At 44.8% G+C, this 14069-nt stretch overlaps 1 protein-coding gene and 1 long non-coding RNA gene across 6 annotated transcripts in view; one reads left to right on the top strand and one right to left on the bottom strand.

The window, feature by feature from the left end:
- LOC115029893 (uncharacterized) overlaps window positions 1-14069 on the bottom strand; it is a 175490-nt gene that overhangs the window by 82102 nt on the left and 79319 nt on the right. For 2 of the 5 annotated variants that reach the window (XR_015047649.1, XR_003835474.1), the window contains exon 3: window positions 12823-12942. The exons of the other annotated variants lie outside the window; for them this stretch is intronic. This is a non-coding gene — a long non-coding RNA (uncharacterized LOC115029893). Of the gene's footprint in view, window positions 1-12822; window positions 12943-14069 lie in introns of those variants that run through there. 5 annotated transcript variants of the gene reach the window in all.
- On the top strand, window positions 3269-4100 carry Tnp1 (transition protein 1). Its single transcript, XM_021167101.3, has 2 exons — window positions 3269-3450; window positions 3849-4100. Exons 1-2 carry the CDS (start codon window positions 3312-3314, stop codon window positions 3875-3877), a joined length of 168 nt encoding a protein of 55 aa, XP_021022760.1. The 5' UTR covers window positions 3269-3311; the 3' UTR covers window positions 3878-4100.

Genomic DNA, 14069 nt, shown 5'->3' with positions numbered 1-14069 from the left:
CTCCACAGGGATTGATGCTCAACCCTGCTCTGTCCAACCCAGGAGGTGTGATATAAGAGCCAACCCTCAGGCCCCCAGCCCAGCCCTTGCCTAGCCTCTGACTGTGCTTCTCCATAAATGGCTCTCTGCCCCTCAGGTTTCTCAGCGGGATGGTGGAAGTAGAATTGAACCTGGGACCTTCCTCTTTGCTCTTCACCATATCTGGAATCCATTTGCCTTTCCCCTGCCATCTCCACTCACTTTGAGCAGAACAGGTTCTATGGGAGTGAGAGTTGGAAACAAGAAATAGCATCCTATCTCAGATCATCCAAGAAATAACAGTCTTTTAGACCAAAGGTCCAGTTCTGCTGAAATACAGAGGTGAGCAAGAACCAGAATGTAGATCTGTCCTCACCATATCCTTCACATTCTGGTGAGTGAACTGTCCATAATACTTTGAAGTATCTAGTACCAAGTGGGACCATAGCTGTCCTGATAGGAGATAAGACATTACATTGTCTCCCCATCTGACCAGTTCAAGAGAGAAGGTCTATCCAACAATTATTCCAAGAAAAGGATCCACATTCCTTTTCAACAGAAACCATCTCCCCACCCCTTCGTCTACGAACTACTACTAGAAACTACATCCTTTTGTTCACCAGAAACTTAAAAAAGAAACAAAACCTGAGTCCCATTGGATAAACCAAGGTGTAGAGGAAAGATTCCACAGTTGGGAGAGAACACTTACTGTAGGAAAATGTCCATAACTACAAGAGGACCACAACGACTGCCAACTCTTCTTGGAGGCCACCTAATCACCTAACAAAGCCTGCTTACTTGCAAACAATAGAGACAGGGTCCTGAGAAATCCAACCAGTACCAGAACCAAGATGAGCTGTCTTCTGCTGAGACTAACTTAACACCATGCCGGCACCACACAGCAATCCAGACACAAAATGGGCTTTCACATAGCTGGTTGGCTCAATCTGAAGGGCAGTGTTACAGGATAGTAGACTTTGAATAAATGTCAAAGGGCAATGAGTGTGTGGAAAGTGGGGGAAATCTTCCTTAGAATTGCAGGACAAAAAAATGGGAGAAATAGGATGACTTAAGAAAATTAAATTCTATTCTTTTAACAAATGTGGAAACAAAGGCTCATTGAAACCCCATTCTGTGGCAGAATCATTTACCACCAAACTCTAAGGGGCAAGCCAAGTCCTGTATTTCTTGGGGATTTGTGTTCTCATGGGTCTGTTTGTAAAGGGGGAAAAAAAGTGACTGAAATGAACAGAGGAGTTTGAGATACAACAGGGCAAGGTGGAACACTGCTTTAGATAGCTTTACCCTCTGTGGGAATGAAAGTCACCCAGGAATCAGTGAACCAATCCTTAAGGAGTCCTTTTGGCTGGTGTGGAGGAGACGCTTTGTGTGATGCTGGGTGGGAGAAAAGCAGTTGCCAAACCATCTTCAATTATACCAGGAAGTCTTAAGAATGAAAAAGGGGGGGTCATGATGACCTGAAGTTACCAGAGAAAAGCTACTATGCCATGGAGGGAATCTGGCACCCAAAACATCATTACCTATAAGTACAAGAAATATGAGATGGGGAGTTGAGCCACGTCCTCTTTTCTTCTTCACCAGCTTTGGCTAAGAGCCTCACCTATGTTTGTTCAGTTCTTGAATAAGGATAATGGTGGGGAGAGAGATAATGAACTTTCGGTGTCTGTTGAATTTTATTTTAATGAACTCGATATAAGTTATAAAATCCAAAATGTGGAATGACAAGACTTGCTGACTCATATACGCCATAATCATTGCTCAGTTTCTCGATCTAGACGTCGCCAAGGCACTTCAAACCCATATTCAAAAGCCCAGCCTAATCCTAGTAACTCAAGCATCCGTACAGCTGCATTACACAGAAACAGGCCACTCCCTGACACCGTCCGTTCTCATCTCCTACATCCATCTCCATTGTCTTGCTCTCTACCTCAACCAACACGTCCCTTTTGCTTCCACAGCTAAACCCCTATAAAATACTTCCTCCTGAGCCACTGCTTTGGTATAGAGGTACCTCTCAATCACTCAACAGCATCAACAGGACTCACTGTGCAGATGCCTGACCACTGGTCTAATGGATTTCATTCACTAGGCTAAAAGGTCCATGCACACACAAAACTTTTTTTTTCACTTTATTTTTTTATTAACTACATCCTGCTCACTACCCCTCCACCTGAACACCCCCTCTAAAATTCCTTGTCCCCTCCCCTTGTCCTCTGACAAGGCAGCCCAGCTAGAACATATCCCTCAAATAGGCAACAGCTTTTGGAATATCCCCCACTCCACTTGTTTGGGGCCCTCATGAAAACCAAGCTGCACATCTGCTACATCTGTGTGGCGGTGGGGTGAAACTAAGTCTAACATGTTTGCTTTCTGGTTGGTGGTTCAGTCTCTGAGAGCCCCTAGGGTCTACATTGGTTGACTGTTGGTCTTCCTGGGGAGGTCCTATTTCCTTCAGGGTCCACAATCTTTCCCCCCAACCCTTCCATAAGAGTCCCAAAGCTCCATCTACTTTGGCTGCACACACAGGATTTCTGTCTTTAGACTATATCTTTAGACCATTTCCCTAGTGCCCAAACATGATAGACATATCTGTCCTATGTAAGCAGTAACTTTTTGTGACCTAAACTTTAAACAGATTTGCATTCCAGGCTCCCAGAATGACAGGTGGCAACCTTTGGAGATATGTCACATCTGCTGGGGTTCTAGCTCTACTGGTTTGTAGCAGCGGAAACCAGGAATATCGATAAAGATCCCCAAAACACATGAGACAAAACCAAAACTTAACCCTGTCTCTGGTATCAGAAGTGTAAAGACTGGGAAGGAAACTTGCTATTTTTGAATCAGCTCTCCTAGCCTCAAGTGCTTATGGAAATACATTTACTTCCTGAGGGTACTGTTGAGACTTACACTCGCACACATATAAATATCCACACTCAGTGACTTTCAAGTTCTCTACAGGCAAGAAACATACTTTAATGACCACTGGTAAAGCCCTTTCCAGGCCAAGCCACAGGAGGGGAGGAAGTTAGATGTTTAGTACCTGTCTGAAAAGCCTTCTTTAACCTAAAAAGGGGACCAGACCAGCCTTGAAGAAGCTGCTTCCTTATTACTTAGGTACCAGCAAGGTGTAGCAAAGGTTAGTGACATCACAAGAGAGCTGCACCCGGCTGCTAAGCCACACCCCCTTTGCGGTCACAATGGCTAAGGCCTTAAATACATGGACTCCCGGCCCTGCCTGCCTTGCAAAGCCCCTCATTTCGGCAGAAAGTACCATGTCGACCAGCCGCAAGCTAAAGACTCATGGCATGAGGAGAGGCAAGAACCGAGCTCTTCACAAGGGCGTCAAGAGAGGTGGAAGCAAGAGAAAATACCGGAAGAGCGTCCTGAAGAGTAGGAAACGGGGCGATGATGGTAAGTGCCGGGTGAGCGAGCAGGGGAGCAGTCAAATTCTAGGACTTGCTCTTCCAGACACCTTCATGGAGCCAGACCTCAGTAGTAAACAGCATCCCAGCCTGAGATGCCAGAGTTCTAGCGGCTGATTTTTGGGTTTTTTGGTTTTTTTTTTTTTTTTTTTTTTGGTTTTGGGTTTTTTCGAGTCAAGGTCTCTCTGTAGCCCTGAGTGTCCTGGAACTCGCTCTGTAGACCAGGTTGGCCTCGAACTCAGAAATCCGCCTGCCTCTGCCTCCCAAGTGCTGGGATTAAAGGAATGCGCCAATACTGCCCGGCAAGCAGCTGAATTCTTAGGGACAAAGATTCTGACGGCTGTGTACTAATGGGTGTCCTTGTTGTAAATCTGTCCCTCCCCACAGCAAGTCGCAATTACCGATCCCACTTGTGAAGCGGCAATGAGCTCTGCCCTGGTGGCCTTCAAACAACACCGGGCAGGAGCATGAGGACATCAGAGGGGGACTGCCAAAGAGATCTGAAGTTAGACCAAAAGCCAAAGATCCTATCAAGAGTGGGTAAATGCCAGTCGTGACGAAATTCGGAATGTATATGTTGGCTTTTTCTCCCCAACATCTCAATAACATTTTGAAAACAAATAAAATTGTGAAAACAAATGTTTGATTTTTTTGTTGTTTGGAAAATATTTGGGTTTCTGAACTTGGGTTGAAAGTAAGCCTTTATATGACCCTCTCTGGCTCATCTTGAGGTATGTTCCAACTCTCCCTACCCAGAATGTGGTCCTCTGAAAGCAGGTGGTCTGAGTCTGGGAGATTAGTAGAATGCCTTGTGAGCTAAAATGTCTTAAATTCTAATTTTATACCCCAAACCTAACCTAACCTAGAAAGTCTGCAGGCTCAGAACACTCATCCATTTGCTTAGAGGACATGCCTTTGGTCAGAAGTCACGGGAAGGTAAGTACCTGGAGAAGCCCTGATTCTGAATGCAGTATTGATCAGAAAGAACAGTTCCTTTGCATATTGGTTGGCATATCCCTCCTCGTGCCCTTAGGAGACATAGGTTGGATCTCCAGTTCTCCTGGAAATAGACTGAGCCATTGTGTAAAGGGTCTTGGGCTACATATCAGGATGGCTTTGCTGTTTGAGCCCAGCTCAATACAAGTGGAGGATAGCCAGACTGTGAATGGAAGCAGCCCATCCTAAGACACAGCTATGAATGGTTTATCCTGGTCCAGTGTTTCCTCACTATGCCCACCTTTCCCTTTTCTCTTTTGGAATGTAATGTTGGATTCTTTGGCCCCTAAAGTTGTTTGGAAAGAATTAGGTGTGACCTGTATGTCACTGGAGCTTGGTGTGAGACCAGTCATTCACTTCCTGTCCTGATCTACTTCTCCCAACACCATGCCTGCCTGTGCTAATGGATAAGAAATTCCATCATTGTAATGCCTAGACAGTGGCCATACGGAGTAGCAGAAGATGCTATTTCTCCCCAGGGAGAAGGACCTGGACCAGCTGATTCAAGTACTAAGCTTCAGCACGAGGCTACTATTCCCAACCACTTGTGAACAAGTTGCTCAACTTCTCCGAGCTTTGTCACCTGTTCTACCGAGTCAGAACCATCCACAAAGCAACTCACACCTACCCAGAGCATCAAAAGGAACCAGATGAACCCTAAAATCCCCACACAGGTCTATAATGGGATAAAATAGAGTGTAAGTCTAGCTAGAAGCTTGCCTCAGGGACTGAAGGGAAACCACATCATTCACTACCCAGCAAGTTGGGCAATTCAACCACCAGGCGATGGGCACCATGGCCTGCTTGAGTCACAGAAGGCCTTTGTGTCTCGAAAGAGGAGGAGGAGGAGGCCTTTGGCTTGGGAAGAGTGGTGGGCTGGTCTGATTTATCTAAGAAAACCTGGCGTGGTGCCCATCCTATGTTGCAAGGGCAGGTGGGTAGAGGCACCCATAAGAGGGGGGACAGGTGTGGGCAAAGACTGGGAAAAACAGAAATGTCTTATTTTCAGCTTGTAATTGAGTTCCATTTTTAATGAGTGGCTCATAGGCAGATACTCAAAACAGAGTCCTCAGAGGAAAGCCCAGGGCCCATCCTTTCCTCTACCTCCCTATGTAACATGGACCACATTCTACCCTTCTGAACAAATTGACTTCTACAGTTTTCATTGGATGGTAAAGAGACCATATTTCACCACCTATTTAAATGCCCACCACAGTTCAACAAAGGTCTATTTCTAACACAAATTTAAAACTACAGGTTTCTGTCTCATGGCCCTAGAGAGCACAGGTCCTTTCAGGTTGGGAAAATATCCTCCCTGCTTCCCACATCCCTCTCAGATGTTTCAAGTATGAGGTTAGAGTCGAATTAGCCTCAGAAGAGCTAATGTGGTGTGTTTTACTTGAAATACACAGTAAATGGGAGAATGCTCTTGACAAGGGACACTGTTAAACTCCCCTGGGGGAAACAAAAGAACTTCACAGCCTTTTTACTCCAGTCTTTAGGGCCCTGTGTGTTGTAGGTGGAGGAGAACACGGACAGAACACACTGGATCTCTGACAAAAACTCAAGAGTAGTGTTGGTAGACGGTGGAGGTAGAGAAGCACCCTTTGCCAGACAACCACCCTCTCCCTTTAGCCCCACTGGATGGGTCAGATCTCCCTTACCTAGTAGTGTGCTAGAATGCTCTTTCACACAGCTGTAACACTGGAAAGTGGACATTCTCACTGGAAGCTTCATGAAGCTAGGGGTCCATCGTTAGGAAACCTGTCAGTGGGGCAAATGTTCACCACCATAACTGAATATTTGTTAAGGGTGTCTTTAAACTAAGTCACCTTGCAACTCTAAAGTTGATCAGCTGAAGGGTGAGAAAAATGTGTAGCAGTTGACACAAAGTGGATGGGTTTCAGAGTAAAACTGAAGGGCTGGGATAGAAGTCTGAGGAAGATAGACATTCCACTAATGGAAGTGAAACAAAGCAAGCAGCCAGCCAATAGTGTCCAAGAAGCAGTAGGGTGAAAACATCAGAATTTGTGTTACACCAAGGCAAGTTGTATAAATCAAAGTGGACAGTGGTATGATGAGCTCATGACAGTGCTTGTTGCCAAGCCTGACAACTGAGTTCAGTCCCTGAGACTTCCATGCTCAAATGAGAGCACTGACTCTGGAAGTTTGTCTTCTGCTCACACATGATGGCACACACCCCTCTGTGTTTGTGTGCACACACTGACACACACAAACACACACGCACACATGCAACAAAGGATACTTGGAACATGAATGAGTTTGTAAATCCTGAACAAACCAAACTGTCAATCCCCATGTCTGTGGAGTCCAGGTTCTGAAACTTGGATGGACTGAAATCAAACCAAAAGAACTATTAAGAACTTTGGACCCAGAAATTTCACTTGAAGGATCCGCTCTGGCTTGGACACGTGTGTTCTCTCCAATTTCCTATTGGAACTTAGTCCCCAATGTAATGGCATTAAGGCTGATTTGGGCCATAAGAATTTCACCTTCTTAAAGGGCTGGAGAGAACTAGAAACCTCCTCTTAGGCTCGGGGAATAACAAGATGCTATCTTGAGAGATCAGGCCAGCAGACTCCTGATCTGCCAGCCCCTTGACATCAAAGCCTCTTGGACATCTTGGTGTTTTGTTATATCACTGAATCCTCTAGACTACATCATAGCTTCTAGAGAGGTTCATGGACCACTACAGCCAGAAGTGTTTAATAAAGTTCAGAGCAGCATTCAAAGCACAGAACTTATGTTATAAAAATGAGTCATCTGTAAGTCCAATTTGGACCTCTCCTTTGTAGGACATCCTAGGAGATTAGTCAAGTCACTTCTATGCCTCCTATGCCATTATTTTACAGCAGTTATGATTACCTATGTGGGTGGTTATTCATTTGTCTTGAGACAGCCTTTTGCTTTGTATCTCACCACATAGACCAGCCTGGAACTCACCACATAGGCCAGGCTGACCTCAAATAACCAAGCCTCTTACCTCAGCCTCCTGAGTGCTGAGATTTTACATATGTGCCACCACACTTTCGACATACATATGTGTGTGTATGAAGATGCACATATAGAGATTGTCAAGTCATATTATTGGGTGAGGCAAAAGAGATATAAAACAATACATGCAATAAATACACGTATCTTTTTAATTTTTCTTTATTAGCATCTGTCATGTGGAGTGAGCAGTTTCATTAAGACATATGTATGTATGTATGTAAGTTGATCAAATATATACATAATTTTTTGGTTTTGACACTATTGACACCAATCATCTCTCAAAAAAGGGAACATAGAAGACTCTTGATTTTTTTAATATACTGTATATTTTATTACACATCACTTCTATAATTATATTAAATGTTTTGGGACTGTGAGAAGTTTCTATCTGGTAGCAGAATGAGAGCATCAATAGCTCCTTAGCAAAGAGTCTCTTTGTTCCAAAGGAAGTACTCAAATGAGGCGTTCAGTGATATAAATGGAAAAGGTCTTTGGAGTACTAATATTCCCTGTTAACATGTCTCTGGGTTGGAGCAGGGAGTATTTGAAAATACCTGTCATATGAGAGAAATGGAGGGCCACTTGTAGCACACCTATCAGCCGGATGCTTAGCAGGTTTGAGATCAGGGCATGGAATAATTTCCTAAGAACTCTCACAAGAGTCTGACTACAAGCCCTTATACTATGAACAGATCCTCAAACAAAGCCCTGTCACAAGATAACCACCCTTACTCTCTGCCTCAGTGGGTGCTGTCTGGGGATGGTGCCTTCCTATGTTTGCAATGGCTCATCACTGCAGTAAAGTGCTCCAATCTTTCTCTTGGGTTTTCAATTATCTCAATGTGTTTTTTAGAATACCATCAGCACTGGGCTGAATTATGTCCACCTAAGAATCCCTCAAGCCTAGTACTTAAAAATGTGGATTATTTAGAGATGGGCTCTTGAGAGAAGTTACACTAAAATGAGGCTGTGCTGACAGGTGTTCCCCTATTATAAAATTTGGATATGCAAAAAACAAAACAAAACAAAACAAAACATCAGAGATGTGTGTACAGAGACAACCATGAGATGATACAGCGAGAGGTGAGCCTGGCAAGCCAAGAAGGCCCTCTAAGGAAGCAAGAGGTGCTGTCCTTTTTTAACCTGAGACCTCTGGTCTAAAGAGATGTAAGATTAATTTCCGTGCCACAGTGGTATTTTATATTGACCATCCTGGCAAGTCAATATATCATCACACAATTAGAAAATAATATGAGGGCTGGCGAGATGGCTCACCAGGTAAGAGCACTGACTGCTCTACTGAAGGTCCTGAGTTCAAATCCCAGCAACCACATGGTGGCTCACAACCATCCGTAATGAGATCTGACAATCTCTTCTGGTGTGTCTGAAGACAGTTACAGTGTACTTAATTATAATAATAAATAAATCTTTTTTAAAAAAAGAAAAAGAAGATAATATGAATTTTGGCTGCTTTTTCCACAGAGTTCTCCCTCTCATTCCTGTCCAATCACTTAGGCTACTGCACTCAAAATCTTTAAAGTTGAGCCTGGCGGTGGTGGCGCACGCCTTTAATCCCAGCACTTGGGAGGCAGAGGCAGGCGGATTTCTGAGTTCCAGGCCAGCCTGGTCTACAAAGTGAGTTCCAGGACAGCCAGGGCTATACAGAGAAACCCTGTCTCGAAAAAACAAAAACAAACAAACAAAAAAAAAAAAACAAAAAACAAAAAAAAATCTTTAAAGTTGAAAGGTCAACCAGGAGAAAAGAGGTCCTCACTGGTTTGCTAATAGGTTCATGCTCATTGGCCTCCTAGATCAAAGAGGTAGCTTTAAAAGATATGACGTCTCTTTTAATTAATTCCATGAAATTAATACTGTTATCCTGGTGAGAAGATCGAGGGTATAGGAGAGTCAATAACTTGTCTGGGGCTGTCAAATGCCTTTCATGGTCTCTCTTATAATCAAACATATTACTAACAATAAAGAAAGAAAATTTGGCTGGATGTGGTGATGCATGCCTATAACCCCAGCAACCAGGAGCCCAGTCTGGGCTATAAAGCAAGACTATCAGAAAAGAAAGGGGGAAGGGAGTTATTTGGAGTGAATAGTTGGACCTGGAGATAAAGTGTTCTTTACTCCACTAACTGTGTTCTCCCTTTTTTGAGAGTAATGGTGTCTTCTCCAAAGAGGTGTCTACTCCTGCCTTTTCTACTACATTTTTTTAGAAGGAACAAATAAGATCAGAAAAAACTTGGGATGATGGGCATCTTCGAAGAGGACTTTGTGTCTGACATTCAGGAGTAGGAACTGCACAGTGGTCGCCTCATTGAGGGAGATACAGCAAAAGTGCTGGTGACACTTTTTTGCCTGTCTTGCACACCTCTGCCACTGTTCTCCCTATTCACACTAACAGAAGTCAGTGGCTGTGTAGGTTTCCAGGTGAAAAGCAAACATATGGTGGGGGGTAGAGGGTATCTGGCCTACAGTCAGTGAGAAGTATGAGATCTTGGTCTAGTAGATTGTAATGAACAGAATTCTGACCAAAAATAAATAAATAAATAAAAGCTTGTTCAGTGAAATCAGAAGTAGGCTTTCCCACTCAAAACTTCAAATGAGCATGTCACATGTCACATGATCTAACACCTTGATTACAGAGTCTTGAGAGACTTGGCCAGAGCCAGAGGACCCAACCAAAATACATCTATGTTCCTGACCTCAGAAACTATGAAATAATGTTTGTAGTAGTTCTAATTCATTCATTTGAGAGATAAATTCTTTTTTTGTTTGTTTGTTTGTTTTTTTGTTGTTGTTGTTTTTTCGATACAGGGTTTCTCTGTATAGCCCTGGCTGTCCTGGAACTCACTTTGTAGACCAGGCTGGCCTGGAACTCAGAAATCCGCCTGCCTCTGCCTCCCAAGTGCTGGGATTAAAGGCGTGCGCCACCACCGCCCGGCGAGAGATAAATTCTTACACTGTAATACAGTACTGCATGCCATCTGGAGGTTAGAGGACCTGGGAACAATTCTCAACTCTACCAATCCCTTACAAAGTGTTTTTGCTCTCTGGAAATCTAGTCAGTCTCCTCTCCCACAACACTGGGAATGTGGAAAAGATCTTCCTAAAAACTAACTCCCGACACAATTTCCCAAATTTTTCCCATTAGTTTTCTCAGTTTATTCTCTCGTACTACCCTAGGCCAACTCCCTTCAGGTACCCAGCTCTTCCTGAGGATTCTGCCTCCCCACCTCCATCTCTTCAGTCCTGCAGTGAAAGCGAAGGGCTCTTCATGGGATGGAGCAGTTCAGTCCTACCACCTACCTCAAGCCTTATCTCAAAGCCAAAGGGCTGATCCAGTGCTTTTTCATACTGCGCATTGCCCCAGCTTTTCAGACACATGCTTTTGACGGCCACACTCAGCTTTCCGACCCACATGACACATGCTTAGGTATCCCTCCGCAGGGAACTCTGAGAGGCTCTCAATGTCTATCACTTGCCCTTAGAAAACACTGAGGCCCAGAGGCAACTCAGCACAGTGAGTCCAGAAATGGCATCTCAGGGGATCAGGCCTGGCCACCTGGAAGGCAACACAGTGTTTTCTCCAGAATAACTGCTGTGGCTCCAGGAACCTGGGAGCTGGGATTGGAGCTAAGGCTTTAGAATTCAAACTCCCGCAATGCTTCTGGACTATTGCAGTGAAGCAGAATACATTCTTGACCCTACGCTTCAGTCTGTCTTCCTACAGAGCAGTGGAAACCCCCAAGATATATCTACCTCACCTAACTCATCTCTAGCATCTTCCCAAAGCCTTCCTTAAAGCACCTGACTCTCTTCACAGCCTTCACTTCAATCATCCTTAGAGGGATGCTCATCTCCTAGAGAGAACAAGGAGAGAGAGCCAAACGCAAAATGGCTAGTGAGATTTGAATGTTTGCTGCCTGTCATTAATTTTGTCAACTTGACAGGGTTTAGAATCACCTAGAAGACACACCTCTGGGCTTGTCTTAGAAGCTATGTCCAAAAAGATGTGACAGAAGAGAAGACCTGCCCTGAATGTGGACTGCACCATCCTATGAGCTGAGACACCAGGCTAAAAATGAGACAAGTTAGGCGTCAACATTCAAGTCTTTGTGCTTCCTAACTGTGGACACAATGTGAACCAGTGGCAGTAAACTCCTATTCTCATGGCTTCCTGACCATGGTACACGTTACCTTCAAGCTATTTGCCAAAATAAACCCTCCATACCTTGAGTTGCTCGTATCTGTATAAGCATCTGTTTCGCTCTGGCTCTGTAGGGTTAGGGTTGGCAAAGATTATCCATATAACAGTATAATAATCAAGGAATTGATGACCATGTGCAGCCAAAGCAGAGGCTAGAGTGGGGGCAAAGGGCCACCAGCAGCTAAGAGAGACCCCCAGAAGAGATAAGCTGCTGCTGTCACCTGGATTTGGGAACACTGGCAAATGGCCTCCAAAGCCCAGTTATTGACTAAATAATAAAACTAGGATATCTGTGATTATTCATATAGGAGGGACCCTAGGAAAGAAAGAGCATCTGCATCTTTACTCAGCTCTGCCAGGTACCATGCAACCCGGAGCACAAATCTACATTGCCATTCTATCCCACCTGAACAAGGCTGAGACCTGCTTCCCTGTAAGGGTATCTGGTTCCAGTGAATTTTCACGTGAAATCCTATTTCTGTAGAGGTGAGGCTGCTAAAGTATACCTCACACAGTCTTCCAGATAGAAGAGGGAAAATCCTCCCAAAGAGCCCAGAAACCACAGCTCGAGTCATCAGTCTTGGTGGCAACCACCTTCACCTGCTGAGCCATCGTGCTGACCTTCCTTGCTTTGTTTTCTTTTTTTAAAACAGAACCAGATGTGGCTCAGGCTGGCTTTAGAGTGGATATGTAACTGGGAGTGAGCTTTCTGATCCTCTTTGCCTCTACCACTGAAAGGGCTAAGATCACAGGCATGTGCTCGCATGTCCAGTGTAGGCTCCTGATTTCAGTGGCCGTGGACACAGAAACACTGAGCATGGCTTCAAAGCACAGGGGAGATCTGATCCATTTAGTTAAGCTTTTGCTCCACACGCCCTCCTGCTGCCCATAAGGTGTCCCTGCACACACAAGAAGTAGCATCGGAACTTGATGAATGAATTGAGAGAAGAAAATGAATTGGCTCCTTAGTGAATTCCCAGGCCAGAGATTGGAGCCAAGGGAAGGAGGTTGCTCTTGGAAACTCCAGTAAATCCCTTTGTTAATCTGCCTTTCCAAATAGGCACACAAAGCTAAGGCTGAGAAACGAAAATCTGTGGGAAAGTCAGAATTTGAACCAAATTGAATTACCTGTCCCGAGAACTGGTTCGGACTCGTCCAGTCATTTGTCCACGGCTCTTAGACACTCTGTCCTTTCCAGTGCTCTCAGACATATAAGAAGGGCTAGGTGGTTCTGTTAGTATTTCAACACCTCCACTGGATGAGGGACAAAGGAAATGCCAATTGATCAGCAGACACAGAAGCGAGGTCTCCAAGACCCAAAGCCCAGCATGTTGCCAACACTGGAGTGACCAGGGACGTCTCCTAACCTGCTCTGCCTCAGTTTCCTCATTTCTAAACTGGAGATAATAACATCATTCCTTCAAAGGGTGATTGTGAGGAACATACTAGCTGCTGTTTATAAGCTGCTTGAAAACCCTAACTGTAGAGGCAGGGGACTAGGGGACCATTGATTCTCTAGTCTTTGTTTGGCCTGTAGGTATTGCCTGACTACAGAGCTCCTCAATTTTCAGAGTTTAACAGTGGCCACTGGATACTTTAGTGTCAGATGAATGATCCTGTACTGTGAATACAGCTGGAGCCAAGCAGCCAAGCAGCCACACCCCTTTCCTGACTTAGTAGCAAGAGTTTCAGAATATTGGCTGCCCATGGAGCCCATTAATAAAGTCTGAGGAGCTGGGGCACAGGCAGAGATATGGGGAGAGGGCTGCTGGGCAGGAAGACTGGCATCAACTCCCCAGGGTAGGTTGACTACTGTAGGAAGCCCTAGTGGCCTCATGAAATACCTACTTTGCATAGGGGACCCTTTATTTTCCTTTCTTTTCTCCTTTTCTGAGTCAAAATCACTGTAATTTTCATTAGAAGAATAAGAGATGGATATATGGCTATAAATGGTCCATGTGATGACTGATGGCTTTCTTGTGCCAAGGAAAACAAATATGGGGCAGCTGGAAAGAGGAGCCAGGGGAGTCCATGGAGTCAGAAGTTCTCCATCTCCTTGGGACCCAGCTCCAGCCTGCACAGGCCTGGCCATCTGGGAACAGCAGTCTCATGGTCCTGAGGGAATGGCCTGCCAGGAACCTCAGGCCCTCGACCAGGAGTTGCTGGGAGCTAAATGCTGCAATTTGCCATGGGAAAGGAAAGAGACAATCAGAGGCTGGTGGCCCAGGGAAACCACTGTTTAATTCAATAGGCCATCGACTGGATGATTGTTGCGTGCAGGGCATGGAGCCGTGGGGCAGAAGCAGCAAGGTCTTCTTGTGGCTTTTGTCCCTGAAGGCCTTGAAGCAATGGTAAGGGGAATAATGGTGACACAAATAGAG

This window comes from Mus caroli, unplaced genomic scaffold (assembly GCF_978045245.1).
Source record: "Mus caroli unplaced genomic scaffold, Mus_caroli_1 scaffold_1, whole genome shotgun sequence".
In the NCBI taxonomy this organism is placed as follows: Eukaryota; Metazoa; Chordata; class Mammalia; order Rodentia; family Muridae; genus Mus; species Mus caroli.
Note: the sequence above shows the minus strand (reverse complement) of the source record. Positions and strands in the feature narration are given on the sequence as shown.

What these genes read in the sequence shown, in the direction of transcription:
- Tnp1 (XM_021167101.3), top strand. Translation starts at nt 3,312, where the DNA reads ATGTCGACCAGCCGCAAGCTAAAGACTCATGGCATGAGGAGAGGCAAG. An exon ending in TAGGAAACGGGGCGATGATG is followed by an intron (nt 3,451 to 3,848) that starts GTAAGTGCCGGG and finishes CCCTCCCCACAG; the next exon opens with CAAGTCGCAATTACCGATCC.